Source organism: Engraulis encrasicolus, chromosome 11 (genome assembly GCF_034702125.1).
Source record: "Engraulis encrasicolus isolate BLACKSEA-1 chromosome 11, IST_EnEncr_1.0, whole genome shotgun sequence".
NCBI lineage: Eukaryota > Metazoa > Chordata > Actinopteri > Clupeiformes > Engraulidae > Engraulis > Engraulis encrasicolus.
The window spans coordinates 55,889,056-55,906,469 of record NC_085867.1 but is presented as its reverse complement, the minus strand read 5'-3'; the positions used below and the strand labels follow the sequence as shown (position 1 = coordinate 55,906,469).

The 17,414-nt window shown below is 42.2% G+C and overlaps 1 protein-coding gene across 3 annotated transcripts in view; it reads left to right on the top strand.

Annotated features, from left to right (window-relative positions):
* The first annotated feature begins 1,982 nt into the window (after nt 1-1,982).
* The window catches only part of tsc1b (TSC complex subunit 1b), a 47,907-nt gene continuing 32,475 nt past the window's right edge, over nt 1,983-17,414 (top strand). For 2 of the 3 annotated variants that reach the window (XM_063211041.1, XM_063211039.1), the window contains exons 1-6: nt 2,035-2,059; nt 5,092-5,125; nt 6,346-6,583; nt 7,527-7,656; nt 14,881-14,984; nt 15,303-15,455. In XM_063211041.1, coding sequence (XP_063067111.1) covers nt 7,548-7,656; nt 14,881-14,984; nt 15,303-15,455 — 366 coding nt within the window. In that variant the 5' untranslated portion in view covers nt 2,035-2,059; nt 5,092-5,125; nt 6,346-6,583; nt 7,527-7,547. Of the gene's footprint in view, nt 2,060-5,091; nt 5,126-6,345; nt 6,584-7,526; nt 7,657-14,880; nt 14,985-15,302; nt 15,456-17,414 lie in introns of all 3 variants that reach the window. The other variant, XM_063211040.1, reaches the window with a different exon arrangement.

Here is a 17,414-nt window from a genome sequence, read left to right as displayed (position 1 = left end):
TTATCAGTAAGGTAATTGTGAGAACCCAAATTTATTACATTAACCACTGGGCAAGAGGTTCTAGTATGTAGATTGCAAAAAGTAGCGGCGACAGTCCACACCCTTGTCTTGTGCCTCATTCTAACTTGATCTTGTCTGTTAAATATCAATTTATTTTCACCCTTGCACATGGATTACTGTATAGGTTGCTAATTGCCTGTATAAAGTTTTTATGGAACCCAAATCTCTCAAGCACATTTAACAGAAATGTCCAGCTGACAGCGTCAAATGCCGTTTGTGCATCCAAGATAATTGATCAGCAGTTTCAGTGCCGTCCTCAAGGCCGGATTAACACACAGGCTAGATATGGCTGCAGCATGCAGCCTATGGGTACATTCCAATATGCGACCTTGCGTCCTCCACTTGTGCTTGTGACCTCGTACCAGGAAGTAATGTGTCATGATGACATCATTGACAACAGCATTACAGTATATGTCAATATCTCGCAAAAACTCAATTGTAAAGTCATTTTCTCATTTGCAAACTGGATGGTGAATTGTTTTGGCTAGGCTGACAGCGGGGAAACTTATTTGTTTTCTCCACGGAGGCCGGGCATCAGCAAACGTGAGGCCACAAGCACAAGTGGAGGACACAAGGTTGCATATTGGAATGCACCCCTAGTGTCCCCCACCCACGGAGGTAGAACATAACACTATAGGTGACCCTGCCCTGGGTGCCCCCCTTTTCACTGCAATTTGTGGCAGCCATTTTTGGAGGTATACCTAAGAAATGGAAATGAATGGAGGCTCACCTCTGTCAAAAATGTCCATCATCAACGCACTATACAAGGACAACAGTTGAAGTTTGTTTCTAAATATCTACATAATTAATATAATTTTACTTTTTTTATGTATTTTATCGACTCATGTGATTTAAGTATACAGTGCCTTAGCTTGACATTTCAAATCTGGACTTTGATACAGTTTTAGTCCATTTTTTGACAAAGGTGGGCGTGTTCTCCATTAATTTGCATTGGCTTGATGTGCCTACACTACCTACTCCAGATGGGAGGGTGCATGTGCCTTTTCCCAGTGCGGTCACGATTGGCCGTGTCACCTCAAGTGTTATGTTCTACCTCTATGCCCCCACCAGCCAGGGACCTCCCGATTGGACAAAAGGGGGAACCAATATTGCTGAATTGCAGATGCAGTATTGAAACATGCATTGTTAATAATGTATCTCTAGTTGAAAATTGACCCTGTTTGTGTTTTTTGGCGGGGACCTATCACAACCTGTAGGCTAGCATATGCCTCTGGCCATCTCAATCTGCCCCAATGTCCTACAAGTTGTGGAAACACACAAGAATGAAAGACAGTAGAGCTCCAGTAGAAAAAACTAAATAGTAACTAAATAGTGCTTAAAAATATGATTGGCCACAATTATGTAATGACACACAAATTATGACACTGTTAATTCACTAAATTAGCCTTCCAGGGGGTCCAGCAATCTAGGGGCCACAGGCTACCGGTATCTTTATCCTGCCCTGCAGATTAATATCCTCCCATTATAGGTGTATGACCCGTAACTATGCACAGCAGATAGTTAATTTACTCGTAGGCAAAGGAAAGTGTGATCTAAATTCCAGTATTATTTGGATCACGTCTGTCCACGGCAGTCGAGTAGTTCTAGCAGAGACGGTAGAGAATCTTTGGTTCTAGCGTCTCCTTCTGAGAGAGAATCTCATGGAGCATGCGCCAAGCACCTGAGTCACGCGAAAACCGCATCACACTCATCAGGATCTCTCCACTGTAGAAAAACAATCCTATTTTCAGGTTTCCACCGTCACCTCTTGACTCACTTCTGAAAATACCGTAAAGAAACCTTGGGTAGCGATTTGTTTCTATATTGTAAGAAAAAAATGTGTAAAGCAGGCTATAAGCAGACGTTGTTCTTGCAGTGAACTAAACCCCAGTTTTGGGAGGGATTACTTTGCCTCCACGTCTGCGGAAGGTAATTGCAGAGGGTGGGGTGTGAGGTGGTCAAGATGGCGGCGCCCTGTGGAGTGCAGTTACTCTAACAGGTAAACAGGTTTATTTATTAATGTGCCTAAACATGCCGTACATTCTTAATATTGTACTACTCATAATGGAGAATTGTGAATATGGACGTGTAATGTCCTGCCTTCCGCAGTAACTGGCTAATGATACATTTTTTCTACAAAGCTTGTGATTATGATGACTGGTGTACTAGAGACTGAAGGCGATTTTCAGTTTCTCGCCTTTAGCTATCTTAGTTTTATTTGTATTTTAGCGTTGTGGAAGTGCATTTGTGGCATTACATCTTGCAGATGCATGTTTGTATGGCAAGGATTGAGCACAGTAAACGCGGAACAAGCCGGACTTAGTTTGGCCAGCGATCCCTATTGTTCTCCAGAGTTGTTTACGCCAAGCAGTGGTCATTCCAGATTGCTAGCGAGAATGCTAGCGAATCTAGCCACAGTACTTAATCAAGTCACACTGCGAATAGAAATCCGATTGCATGGCGGCATATATATGTAGTGTAACCACTATATTTCAAGCTCTTTTTTTTGGTAATTTCTAACAATTTATAGCCGTATCGCTTTGTGATTATCGCTTGTCTCTGAGCTTGAAACGCAGCGTCATAGCTGCAAAGCATTTGGACGCTGCATACTTCAGAGCACCTGGTGGCACAGTTGTCCAAATTTATATGATCGGCATCTTGACACAATTTTTTCTAATCACGAATGTTTATACTGCACTCAATTAGCAAACAATCGGTGTGTTGCAGGAAGTTGCTACTATAAAATGATGTGCCATATCATTCCATATCAGTTTCTGTGATGTACAATAAAACGGTCTCCTAGATCTTCGTCTGTCAAGTTGTTAAAATGAATTTATCTTGAATTTATTTTCAAGACATGACAGATTTTGTGAAAAAGTACAGAGGCGCCTGCACGGAAACATTTGTATGCAGTTGCGTTAGGGCCCCTTTTTGCGTTCTTTGCCTGGAGGTGTCTGACTGTGCTGTCTATGCCCTAAGCAGGTCATGGTGATTGTTTGGTCACTTTACTCGTGCAGCGAGTTTTGGTAATGTAGGAAGAATTTTGATAGTGAATGGGAAAGTTTCGTTCTCGTCCCGTGTGCCGTACTGTCCCCCAGCTGTGCACATACTCAGGGCATAGAACACTCATTCTTCAACTAGTTTTAATCCCTACCACGAAGGTTAGTGGCGTTTTAAGCGTATCAAACCTTACCACGGTGACATATTAACATGTCAGCTACTGATCTCGTTAAAAGTACCAAGGTGGTGTGTTTTTAAAGAAATTGCGTTGCTTGCCCATTTCAATTATGTTTTTGATGCAGCCTTGTTGCTTGCTTCTTCAGAAGTGAGCACGTATGTGGGACTTGAAAATAAAATTTTTTAAGGAATGTTCGAAACTGAACTGTAAGATGAAGACCCACTTCATAGTTCTCAGTTGTCAAGTTAATTGGATAAATAAATACAGACAATTAGGTCAGGTAGGCAAAACTTAAACACACACACAGTGTTTTAAAAAGGAAATATAAAAGTATTCTTTGGAGAATGTAAGAGTGTAATAGTGCAAGTGTGTTTTTGCCAATGCTATGCTATGCCAGTCATCAAGAAAATGACTGCCCATTTGGAGTCATACTCGTTTGTCCAAAGAGATTTAAGAGAAGTGACACTTTCGTAGCTGGTAGACGTCACCATGTACAGATCACTTTCACTCCCAGTCAGGATGGGTGTGAGTTTTTAAAAGCATGCTGGATTTCTCTCTGCCAACTGGACTTCCATCCCCCACCCTACCCAGCGAGCTGAATCAGCAGACAGGGAGTCACACCATGCCTTTGGAAAAGCTCCTTGCTGCTAACTGTGTTAAACGTCCACCAGAATCCTGGGCTAGAATGAGAGGGCAGATTATTTTGTCATTGTAAATGACATGTCCCTGTCATTCTGCATTTGGATGTTAGAGCGAACGTCTATTGGGTCAGAGTGAGGTTTGGTACACTACTACTCTCTCAGCCAGACTCCTCCTATTAGAGAAAGTGGACTAAATGAGAAGGCTCGCTCCCATCCTATATATATATATATATATATATATATATATATATATATATATATTTTTAGATATATTTTTTTTGTTGTTTTTTTAAGCACCAGGAGCATCTACACTTTACCAATGTCATGGTACCTGTACAATGACAATAAAGACATTCATACATTCATTCATTCATACATTCATTCATTCATTCATTCATTCATTCTGTTATTCCCTGATAAACGTCAGTTCCATGTACAGTAGACGGCGACCGCAGGCAAGTGATGACTGGGAAACCTGAATAGAGTCAATTGGGCTCAAAGACTTTATTACCAGCATAGTTCTTAACACGATATTTGGATAGAGGTTGATGACTGGAAACTGGAGCAGAATAATGCAAAAATCTTAAAAAACAAAAAAACAACAACCTCAAATTAGTTCTTTTTAGGACTAATTTGGAAATTTACTGTTAATATTTTGGGGCAAAAAATATAGATCAGGAAAAAATATTTCATTTTAGGTTGCTCCACTGATTTACATTACATTCTAGGTTGCTCCATTTTACACTTGTATGGGTGGTACTGCAGCTAGTTAGCTATCACGAGCAACTTCAGTCAGTGATCCTTTATAAATATATTCCCCTTTCTCTGCTCCTACCCAACCCCATGTCTGACTGACATATGAAGCACCATCAGAAACACATGTTCCCACTCAGATGGAGGGAGTGAAGTCTGCGGAAGCAAGAGACTGCAAAATGCAATGCTGTGTTTACAACACGGGTCACTGGTACTCTCAGTGCAGTCTCAAGCATTCAGTCTCACACACTTTGGATTAATCCATGCTGTACAGCATAATTATTCAGTTGAGATTAAGGATTCCACCAGCCCCAGTGAATGCTTAGCTATTGAGGATAGTTAGCCCATGTTTGTTACTTTCATGCCCAAGCAAAATCACTTCTACTATGCTAGTAGATTTTTTTGCTTTGCGTCTCATGAGAGTCCCCATTACCACCACAAGTTTTCTTTCTCCCACAGAATGTTGGTTTCATGGCACATTCAACAACAGCAGGTAATGGGCAGTTCTCTTTAAAACATTGACCTTTTGCCTTGTAACTTAAGTTTTAGCTGCTATCAGTGTTTCCACATCAACTATCAGAATTCAGAACATTTGTTAGTCAAGGTGGACGTGGGGTTCATACATACAGCTTACAGCACAATACAAAGTGCACAGGAAATCAACAGAACAATAGGTGCAAATGCATTGTGGGAGTTAGTTACTGTAGTTTTTTGTTTGTTTGTGCAATTAAATAAAAGACAGTAAGAAACATTATCAGTTGAAGTGGGAGGTGTCTGTTTGTCAGGGTGGCTGCATTTGTTAGGGCAGTCATGGGTAAGTGGATAGGGTGTCAGACTTGTAGCCCAAAAGTTGCTGGTTTGACTCCCGACCGGCAGGTTGGCGGGGGGAGTAATTAACCTTTGCTCTCCCCATCCTCCTCCATAACTGAGGTACCCTGTTTATGGTACTGTTCCGCCGCACTGCTCCCTTGGTGTTTCCCAAATGGGCTTTCACTTTCACTTCACTTAACTATAACGTGCTGGGTTAAACCCTGACCATCTTCTATCCCCCTTCGTTTGATAGTCTAGCCATTTTATCATAGCAGCGTCAGGAGTAGGCTACTTACTGATGGTTCTATTCCAAAAACGGCTAACTTAATACTGTGAGGAGGATCCCTTTCAGCCATCTTATTCTGTCATGCTTCAACCATCATTCATGTAGAGTTTAGTAATAAATACTGTCAACATAAATACTGTTTTCAGCTCTGTCCTTCTTCTGTTTGGAAAATAAAGATGGCAGTGGAAACGTAATGCCGTTTTCTTTTGATGAATTAGCCCTGGTTGAGACAGGTTTTTTTATTTCACAACCAAATCAGAATTATATAAAGTTCTAATTTTACTTTAATTTTTTGGAGGTCATGGGGTATTTTTTTCATTGGGAGATCACAGACTCCGGTGGTGCCGCTGAACCTGCAATATGCGATATTTACGTGCCTGTGTCCCTTCCATCTTTGGTCAGACTCAAATCGGACCAAAATCGCGTAGCTGAGGTAAAACTGTCGGAAAATACTCGCACGGACATCAACAGCACATGCACAACTTACACAGGACTCACATCGGGTAGGGACTCACATTGGGTTGCTACAGGAATAGCGTGTCTCCCGAGCTGTGATTCGGTTCCCGTTGTTCACGTCACAACACTATTGTTCTCTTTCTCCTCCTGCTCTTCTGCAGTGGTGCCCGAAGATCGTTTCGGCAGGCGCCCGGGGGACCTTGGCGCCGCAGGAGCGGAGGGTGCTGTGACCTACTGGGCTGATCCTCCCCCTCCCCTGCCCCCCTGCCCCTTCCTCCTCCTCCTACCCCTCGTCCCGGTGCTGCCGCCTTCTCACACTCCTGCCGCTTGACTGTTCAGTTGAGTGGCATCCTGACACCCACAGCCTGCACCGGGATTCCTCCACGGCCTGCACTAGGGGTGGGTATTGGCAAAGGGTTCACGATTCAATGCGCATCACGCTACACATGCCACGATGCATTGCGATTCATGTACTATTGCGATGCCTTGCGATATTTACTTACGTAAATGTGTAAAAATACACCATATTTCTCAGTTGCTGTGTTGCAATCATTAGTCAATTTATTTTATTGTATTTAAAGTAAATAGCATCTGGACGAGAGCTTCCATTTCAACAGAAATATTATGTACTCTCCTCTGATTAAAATGAACTAGTGGCAAGTTCAATTTTATTATTGTTAAAAATCGATTGTCATGAATCGATGGAGCATATTGTGAAAATAAGTATTGTGGTGCATTGTCAGAAATTGATGCAGTATATTGTGAAAATAAGTATCACAATGCATTGTCATTAGGGGTGTAAATCACAGCCTCCATGACGATATGATTCGATATCAATTTCTTAAAGGGGAAATCCGGCCATTTTGGCAAGATGTCTTATCTGATTCTGGCCAAGGCAACTTGGCCAAAGTCAAAACCGCGAGAAATTTTCATGCGGGCTGCGCAAAGTTGTTCATTTGCACTGTTTTCAATGAAAGCGGGAGGCAGCGGGCAAATGTTTCATCTTCTATGAAGCTCTTAGCGTGTATCAAAATGCTTCAGAGTGAAATGACTTGCTGTTTGGGCACATACAACGATCTCCAATGGTTAATTTTAGCATTAGCTTGCACAGACATGATACATTTGGAGATTTCAGAAATGGCGCACCTACCCCTCCCAGCTTCCGTCTTCCACAGACGTCCGCAGAAATTCTCCTTTAAGGCAGTGATTTGATTATTTTTCGATACTTAAGAGTGCCCCATGATATGATTCCATTTGATTTGATCGTTTGCAGATACATCGATACATGTTGATTATTATTTACACCCCTAATTGTCATGACGTTTTTTTTGCACACCCCTAGCCTGCCCCATCATACACCACCATGGCACGCGAACAGCCCAACGTGGGGGAACTGCTGCCCCTACTGGAGTCTTCAGACCTGAGGCAATTGGAGGATATCAAGGGGCTCATCAATGAACACCTCAACTCCGGTGAGAAAAAGAACAAGAGGTTCAGTCTTCTTTTTAAGTCTGCAAAAGGAGGGTGATTGTCTGAGTTTGTTGTACGTTTGTCCGTTCGTTGGTTTGTTATTTCATGGTGCATGTGTGTTTGTGTCCAACTGAGAGGTGCACTCGGAGGTGTGGTGGAGAAATATTGTTTTGCCACGGAGAAATATTGGATCGTCTCTTTTACACCATTCCTCTACTGGCAGACCAAAATGGGTCTCTGCTACGTCTTAGCCAGTACATAAAATTTCCTTTTAACCTTTTTAGACCTTTTTTCTTCTACACATGTTTTACATTGAGGCCAGCATTAATTTATTGTGTTTCAAATTCGCACAATAAATTACAAAAACTCTTTAGGTAGTGTTAATAGAGTTGCTGTTAATTGTTTTAGTACTGGAAGCTGTGCATTGAATAATACAGCTGTTGGTACAATAACTTACACAGAAACTGGTAGAATTTTGTGTCCTTTTTGTTTCCAAAAGTTTTTATTGGTTTCACACACAAACATACGCGCACACAACCCACACGAAGACACACACGCGCACAAAACACACACACACTCACACTCACACGCATACACGCTCAAACACATACACGCTCAAACACATACACGCGCACACACATACACGCGCACACACATACACGCGCACACACATTTACGCGCATACGCATACACTTGCACACACATACACACGCACACATGCGGTACAGGCCAAAAGTATGGACTCGCCTTCTCATTTATGCATTCTCTTTTTTTCGTGGATTTTCATTGTGTATTTTCATACAGGGCATCAAAACTGAACATGAACACATGGAGAATTACGTACTTACCAAAAAATATCATTCTAGCTTTTGTCCAACAGCAATGACAGCTGTCTATCCACCTGACGTCAACACGGCGCAACTGATGGCCCCACACATTTCAATAAGCTTATTTTTGTCTATTTTCAAATTAAAATGCCATGTCAATCCTAATTGAACATTATACAATAGTTAGATCCGGTCAATTTATTTTGCGATATCTGATTGGATGAGACGCGTTCTACTGGCATTCTACGCGTCGGTATGGAGGATGATGTCTAGGTGGACATCATCCCCGGAGACTCATCACACCTAATAATCACTCCGCCGTGAATAGAATGTAACCAGGGCCGCGCATTTTGAACTCGCCATCATTCTATCTCATAGTCTACTGCGGAGAAAGTGAATGTAACCAGGGCCGCGTAGTTTGAACTCACCATCATTCTATTCCATTGTTCTATGCTGGACTAAGTTGGGCGCACGCACGCCCGCATGACAGAGACGCGTATCCCAGTTGGTAGCTGGATTCTGGCAGAGAGGAAAGAAGTTATCTGATTCTAGTGCAGTTGTCTGGGCAGTTGGCACACCTCTGCGACTGCTATGTCGTAGTCTTTTGAAGGCAATCTAACACATGTAGCCTACGTTAAATATCTGTTCATACACGGAAGATAGTTTCAAACTGGAGATATGCGGGACAACGGACACTTTTTTGACACAGCTACAGAAACGCTGTCAGTCTCCTGCAGTGTATGAGAACCGCTGTAATAGGATCTCATTTGCGCTGCGGGAGAGGGAATGAGAAGGAAGAGATGCCTTAAAAATATAGCCTAGGCTATCTTGCCATCCACTACGTGCAAATCAATTAATAGTAGCCTACAAAGCGGGCATCTGGAAGGAAGATACCGTGTGCCATGCAATTTAAAATGATGGCCGCTTGGAACTGGAATGAGTTGCCTTTTAGTTTATTGGGAGTGAAACCGTGAACACATCTCGGGTTCGCACCCACATCAGACGTTTGTCTATGAAAGTGTTTCAGTAGCAAAGTTGTAGCCTGCAGTAGCCTAAAGCAGACATCGGGATATCATAGGCCTACAAGGGATTGTTTTGTGTGGTTGTGCGTGTGAAAACAGCGCTCGGATCTCATGCGGCACTGGAGAGGGAAAGACGAGGTGTGTCTTTACGCAGCTATCAGCAAGTTTTGTGGTCCACAAAAACGTGAAAATCAATGTCGGCCAAAATGCTTAAAAGTAGGCCTAGGCATCTAACTAAAATGTTGAAGTTGCACAGTGTTTTCATTTATCATGCATCATTTCAGTAGGCTAAGCGAAGCCCAGTCGCAGTCCACACAGAAATGCACTTCACAGCATTTCATGGAACTTTACGCGCTGGCGCTGTCAGCTCGTCATTGCATAGCAACCATACAATCAATTCGGAACTACTTTGCTTAGCGGAGCAGGTAAACAAAGTAGGATGAAGGTAACTAATAAACATGAATTCGAACATTTATTCTGGTATTTTGTTGGCAATTGAACTATTGTATAAAAGCAATATGACCCTCGTGGTCGGGATGATGTGCACTGACATCCTCCCTGGTGTGATTGCCGACGGCACTCAGCCTTCGGCTTCGTGCCTATGGCCGAACCACACCAGGGAGGATGTCAGTGCACATCATCCCTCCCACTCGAGTCATATTGCTTAATTAAAGTCCTCCAATAACTCACTAGAATTGTAGAACTGGAATTTTGAGAATTTTTTGTTTTAAACACTTGCCAATACAAGCATTTTACAGACATTTTCTTGATATGATATTGAGTCACAGCCAGTTACTTGGAGAGGTCAAAACTGTGTTGGAGGGAATCTGTGGCAGGGTTTTTCACTTTTACTTTTACTTTTTGTATCACTGTTTCACCTAGATAACCAGCTATGCTGACTAAGTGACCTATTATCAGATCAAGAAAATCTGTCTTGTATTTCTTGTATAAATTAAAATGGACTCGAATGACTGGGTATTTTTTAGTTGAAAATAGACAGAAAAATAAGCTTGTTGAAACATGTGGGGACCTTAGTTTTGTTGTGTTGATGTCACTGTTTGGCATTTTTTGATATTTAAAAAAAAAAATGTTTTTATTTTTTATATATTTTCATTTTTTTGTTAAGCAAAAAATGATACATGTGTTCATGCACAGAAATAATGCCCTCTCTGAAAATGTATTATGTTCTTTAAAAAGCCACAAAAATAAAGAGAATTAATTAAATGAGAAGGTGAGTCCATACTTTTGACCTGTACTGTATACACACGCAAGCACCACACGCACACAACACACGCGTGCAAACACACGTACACACGCACACACACACACACACACGCACACACACACACACACACACACACACACACACACACACACACACACACACACACATACTGACACACCCTTCCCCAATATTTTGTTATCTCCATGTCTTGTATACATTATATTTTCAATTTCTTGTGTGTTGTAACGGTTCTGGTAATACAGGGGTGCATTTATCAAAACCATAGTTTCTAACTACGTTAACTTCTTTGTTGTTTGCAGTGCAATTTCCCATTGACAACTACCCACGTTGCAACTGCTAACAACTACGCTTTCATTAGTTCACTCTCTGATTTTTGGATTAAGCATGTATGCGTACATCTTCATTCTTGCTGGAGAATGGACTTCTCGAGATTGTGCCGCTCTCGCAGGAGAGTAGCTGTCCACGTGGTGGACTGATCATCAAAGTGCTTCACGGGGTCCACAGGGACCACTGCACTCAAGAAGCTGAGATAGATTACCGGTACGCGGCGTATTGGGCAAGATCGCTGGCCGTGGTGCTGAAGTATTGCCACAGCCGAGAAATGTCTATGCAGCAAACAGTCTCGAGCTCCAAATTCCTCCAAATGACGGCAGAGCGGAGAATGAGATAAAGCTGGTTAAATAGGCGTGCCCATCTTTTCACGTTGAATTCAGGCAAATGACAGTTGAGTGGAGAAAAGAATGCAGGTGGTAAATTAGGCATGCCAAATTTCATTACGCTTCTCTCGAACTTTTGTTTTTAACCAAACGTGCATTTCGAGAAACGCACCCCAGATGTCTACAGTAAACATTTGTTATGCCAATAAAGCACTATTAAATTGGACTCCTAAAGAGGGTGTTGGGCCAGATATTGCAATGGGGCACCTAAGTCATGACCTTCTACTTTCGCTCCATGGGGCTTTAACACAAACATTTTTAATGGGAGTGAATGGAGCGAGTCAAGCTAAATCCTGATTCCGTTTGGCATGTGCTCTGGATTTCGTATATGATAGCAGTGAAATGTATAGGTTTGGATTGTTGTCGTAAGGCCAATTATTTTCGGCATGCAAGAAAGGTTATTTTAGTTTTTGTTCTAAACTGGGAAAGAGACTACAACGGGCGCCTTAAGTATTTGATGTGAACCGAGGCTGTAGTAGGTGTGCAGCCAGCACCGCTTCCGCTGCACCGCGGCTTAAGTGGCAGACATGCGACTTCAGACATGCGACTTCTGTTCAAAGAATTACATATTTTTGCATGCACACTCACAAACTCACAAATCACAAACTCACAAATCACTTGACAAGTGAAGTTGACAATCACACTGGTAAGGGGAGTGGGACACGGCGCAAAGCACTGAATCGCTGACAAAATTTCTTTAAAAGTGCTGTAATATGTAAATGTAATGTAATGTAAATTAATTTGCCACGCGTCATTCAGTTTAGGAAGTTGGTTACCCCGGCATTCTTAAGTATAGAAAATAATCGAATCCCTGCTTTAAGAAACCGATACCGTATGGTATCGTCATGGAGGCTGTGATTTACACCCCTACCGACAGCACTACTGGGCGCGTTCATCGCGCTGCCAGACACACACTTTGCTACAAAATTCAGCGAGGCGAGATATGTACTGGAATGAAACGTCTTTGCAATCACACTGATACCCCAACCACAGATGGTACAAAGATGTGCCCTTCCTGTATTCTCCTACCCCAACTGCACCAGATATTGTTAGTCGCATTGTGTCCACCTTAATCAAGCATAGAATCTTCGTTTGGAATGGTGTATGCTTATTAAGGCTGTAACGATATTGCATCGAACCGAGGTATCGCGGTACGCAGACCCACGAACCCCTATCGCGAAACTGCCTCGCAGAATCGCGATGCCCCCTTTAAATGTTGTTACCAAAGTTCTTCCCTAACAAAATCTCTGTTGTTACCCCTCAGTCTAGAAAACAGCAGCATAAAGGCAAATGTTTGCATATGCGCTTAAAAAAGACAAGTAGAAAAGGGGCGCACATGTGCGAGTAACACTTCCATTCATCCCTCTCTTATAAAATGTTCCGTCCAACCAGCACTTGCATTTGTTATTATCAATTGCCTGAGCAACCTCCGCGAGACGAAACACTTGGAAACGTCGGAAGGTAAAGCACAGAAATGAACAACAGACCCAAGAAGGCTTTATCAAACGTGTGAAGGTGTTAAGATTCATGCATGCGCCGATGCTGTTGAGTGGAGATAGACGTTGAGCAGAGAGAGAGAAAGAGAGCGAGAGAGCGAGATGCTCCGCCTGCCCAAATTCATAAACCACGCGACGCTCTATCAGGGAAGTGTCTGAAGTCGGGCGAACGTTGAGGTCGATGTGGATATTAATAGGCAGCGTTATTCTTCCCCGCATTGACCGCCTGCCTAGCGAAAACATGCTCCATTTCAGCCTGCATCCATTCCCGCTCTTGACAAAATGTCAAATCACAAAACCAAACAAAGGACAACGTGCCTGTTGCATAGTGAGAACATAGGCTAACTGAGTTTCGAGTTTTGTTTGTTTAAGCGTGCGCGCGCTGCTGCACGATCAAAAAAGTTTAAAAAATATTAAAGATCGCCTCTCAACGTAATTTAATTAATATTGCCGTGTTCCCAATTGTTATTGAATGTGTTACGCGTTGGTCCTGTTTTAAAAAACGTTCTGGTTGCTTTGTTTCAAGACGTTTTTGCAAGCTGGCAAGGTGGCTTGTGGAGAAACGAGAGAGTGTTCCGTGTTTCTCGTGGAAATGCGTCTCTGATTGGCTCACTCCTCCTGCTCTCAAAGAAACGCGTCTCTGATTGGCTCAGTCCTCCAGCCTTGGGAGAGAATGTAATGGGAAACAGAGTCGCCACTTCTCCGGGTGGTACTGCACTATAGGGGCGCCAACGGAGGCGTGCAGGCTCCATTCAGGGCTGTGCTCTTTCGACAGCGACCCCTAGGCGAGCTGTAGGCACGGAGCAACCGGAGTGAGCAGGCTTTATGTATGAGGCTTTGTGCTGTGTGTGTACCTGAGAGTAGCAACCAGCTGATAGCTAAGCTAAGCTATGTTTCGGACCACCAGACGTTGCTTGTTTTGAAAACAAGCAGAAAAAAATTACTCGACATGTTTTTAGATAAATGGGTCGATATAAACCTTTGTGGGCAACGCCTTCTTTCGACGTGACGAAACACAGAAAGGCTTTCGTGATTCGCTCGTTTCTCTGCATTATTGATGTAAATTGGGAAACACCGGGAAACACAGCCAGGAGAGTTGACGCACCGCTATGAGAGCCTTGCAAGTGAGTTTAACTTGGGGTGACCGTCCGATCTTCGAAAGGAGTGAGTAAAACTGAGTTTTATCGGAAGTTGGCCTTTAAACATTAAAATTAAGTGCTGCATTTTTGTAAGTAACTTTATACAACATGTTTCCTGACGAAATATGACCAGTGTTGTTTCAGTTAATGTTTGGATATTAATTGGATAATGTTTGATAATGTGAGACAGTTGTTAGACTAATAGGCTACCTACTGGAACCCTGACCCTTCTCTCTCCGTCTCTGTCTCCCTCACACACGGTCAGCATCTCAGCATCATATGATCTAAGCCTATTAATAAGAAGCCTACTTTTCCTTGATGAACTAATATCCCTTATTGTGCTTTGATGTCAATACCTGGGGAACAGGTTGCAGTGGTAGGCTATATCTGCAGCATCATTTAGGTACACCTACAAAATTAATGTAGGCAGGTAGGCCTAAATGCAAAAAGAAATCATATATATAGCCTATATAGGCCTATAATTTATTTTCTTTCTTTTTTTCAATAAAATCGTGGGGCATATCGAACCGTGGGTCATATATCGTGATACAAACCGAATCGTGGGTTGGGTGTATCGTTACAGCCTTAATGCTTATGCCTGATTTACAATGGCCATCAGCCAATCACAGTCGAGAACCAGATCGCACAGTGTTCGATATCTAACATTGGACTTGGGGCCTGGTTGCCATCTCTGGTTCCTGTGGTTGTCCCTGTATAAGTATAACACTGGGTGCTTTTGAATCATGTTCATTTTATTTCTTTCCCTTCGTTGCTTTCCAGAGCGAGGGTCGGTGCTACTTAACAGTCTGGTAGACTACTTCCTGGAGACCAACTCTGGTCAGGCCTTGCACATCCTCTCCTCTGTGAGAGAGCCACATGATAAGGTTTGTATACAATATACATTGTACTATTCCAACTCATTTAATTTATCTATATATTTTATTAATTAACTAGACATGCTCAGAGAGTACAAACCTCCGCCATGGCCATGGGGTCACTGACACGCTGTGGAATCCTATGTCTATAATATAACTTTCAACCAGTCTAAAGCCATACAATTACTCTTCCTTGATTCCATCAGCTGAGCGTCTATATTGTTCTCTAGTTTGTGAGGAGTACAACTGGGTAAAAATGCAAAATCAAATGAATTTAAGATATACCTAAATGCCTCACCCATGCCTGTTATTTTTTTCTGTCTGCAGCACCTTCTGGATAAGATGAATGAGTGCATGGCCAAGCACTCGTGCCGTCTGCCCACCCTCAACCTGCTGGGCCACGTTGTCAGGAAGCAACCGTCATGGATCCACAAGATCGCTCGCTACCCCCTGCTGCTCTCGCTCCTCAAATGCCTCAAGGTATGTCAGGAATTAGGAGACCCAGTACCACCTGTCGGCAAAGATTTTCTTAGTAGATTAGGATGATTCAAACTCCACCCACCCAATGCAAAGGAGTGTGCTCAAGTTCGGTCTCCTAAGGGGGCGTTGTCCCCTCCTTCTCTTTCGGTGGCATTTGTTGACTGCTTGCATAATATATGCACTACAGCCATCTACAGTGCCAAGGAAACTCCATTTATTCTCAACCTAATGCCTCCAAAGGTCTCCTAACTGCAAGTTTTCCTAAAGAGGCGTTCATATGACATCACATAGATCCAGGAAATGAACGGGCTTCAATACTCTTATTCTAATCCAGGGATTCTTAACCATAGGACCTATGGTTAAGAATCCTCACAACCTCCAGGGCCGCAATCAACTTTCAGTTTCGCACCATTGGGCCGCTTGGACGCTCATCAAATAGACTTAGTGTGCGTCTTTTCCCTCAAACGCAACTCTGTCATAATGCAATGACCATACCCCACGTTTTTGTTGTTGGGGGAGTTTCATTAAGAACAAGACAGTAACAGCCTGTGGTGGTAACACCCTTTGCAGTGGGCTAGCCTATTTGAAAAAAGAGATATTACCAACCCGTTACGGTTCCCAGCTGATTTGGCGACGTCCTCTGTGTCCTACTATCCTCACGTTTTAGTACAGTAGTTAGAAATAGGTGTTCACCGGTGCGGTTAGGCTACTCAAAATAATTCAAGTTACTGAATCTTTATCCCTTATACTTGTCTAAGTGTCCCCAAGATGACAGTCCTTTCACAAATTTTGCGTGATACTGAAAAGTTTTCCATCCGGCTTTGGAATTTCTGTTGTTCCCACGCTGCGTTTCCACTTGTATAAAAAAAGCGTCTTCATTTTATGATCAGCGGATTCATTACAAAGCGCAAGTCAAGAGCTGTCACACAAACTTTGAGCTGTCAGAGAGGCATTCAAATGTGTGAATGAAACTGTGAATGAATATGATGAGTGAGATTAAATTACATTAACAATAGCATTAATTAATATAGGGCTATTTCTTTTGGAAAAATACTTTAATAATCACCTATTTATTTATATATCACTATTATAAGCCTATATTATCATAATATAATATAATATAAAATAATATAATATAATATAGCCTAATATAATATAGCCTAATATAATGTAATATAATAATATATACATGGGTAATATGGGCCCCGGGACACTGTGCACTGGAAAAAATGGGCCTCGACGTCAAAAAAGTTGAGAATCCTTGCTCTAATCTACTCTCTTTGCTGTCAGTGTAGCTTGAACATGCGAGCCTGTTAGCCTGTTAGTGTCTCGCTTCCACAAGGGCAGCTGACTCAACAAGTCTACATATTTGTTGACAAGTCAACATTTGTTTCTTTTCAAAAGCAGGTCTTAATATTGACGAAGGAAAGTGTACACTAGGCCTGTAACGATATTGTATCGAACCCAGAAATCGTGATACAGAGAGTCATGATACTGTATCGTGATACAAGGAGGCAGTATCGTGATAAGCTTTTTAAACGTTTTTTTTAACCATCAGTCCAGAAAACAACCACATGATATGAAGTGATAGTGCTTCCAAGCTTCAAATCATCATTAACATTACATTTCAACTTTTTAAAATCATTAGTTGCCTTTTGTAACCTATTCTACAAATTAACAATGAGTTTTTATTCATAATTAAATTATTTTATGTTGGCAAATGTGAAATCGTGGGCTGTATCGAACCGTAGATCACAAATCGTGATATGAACTGAATCGTGAGTTGAGTGTATCGTTACAGCCCTAGTGTACACAATTGCTCACCAAGTTCAGATATGGAAAACTTGCATTTGTTTCAAAGTGAAGCAGATCCTATTTGACAGTTATGGCTAAAAATCTTAGCATTTTGTTTTTGACCTTGACCTGATTTTGTCTTTAAGTTCAGGGGTGGTCTAGGAG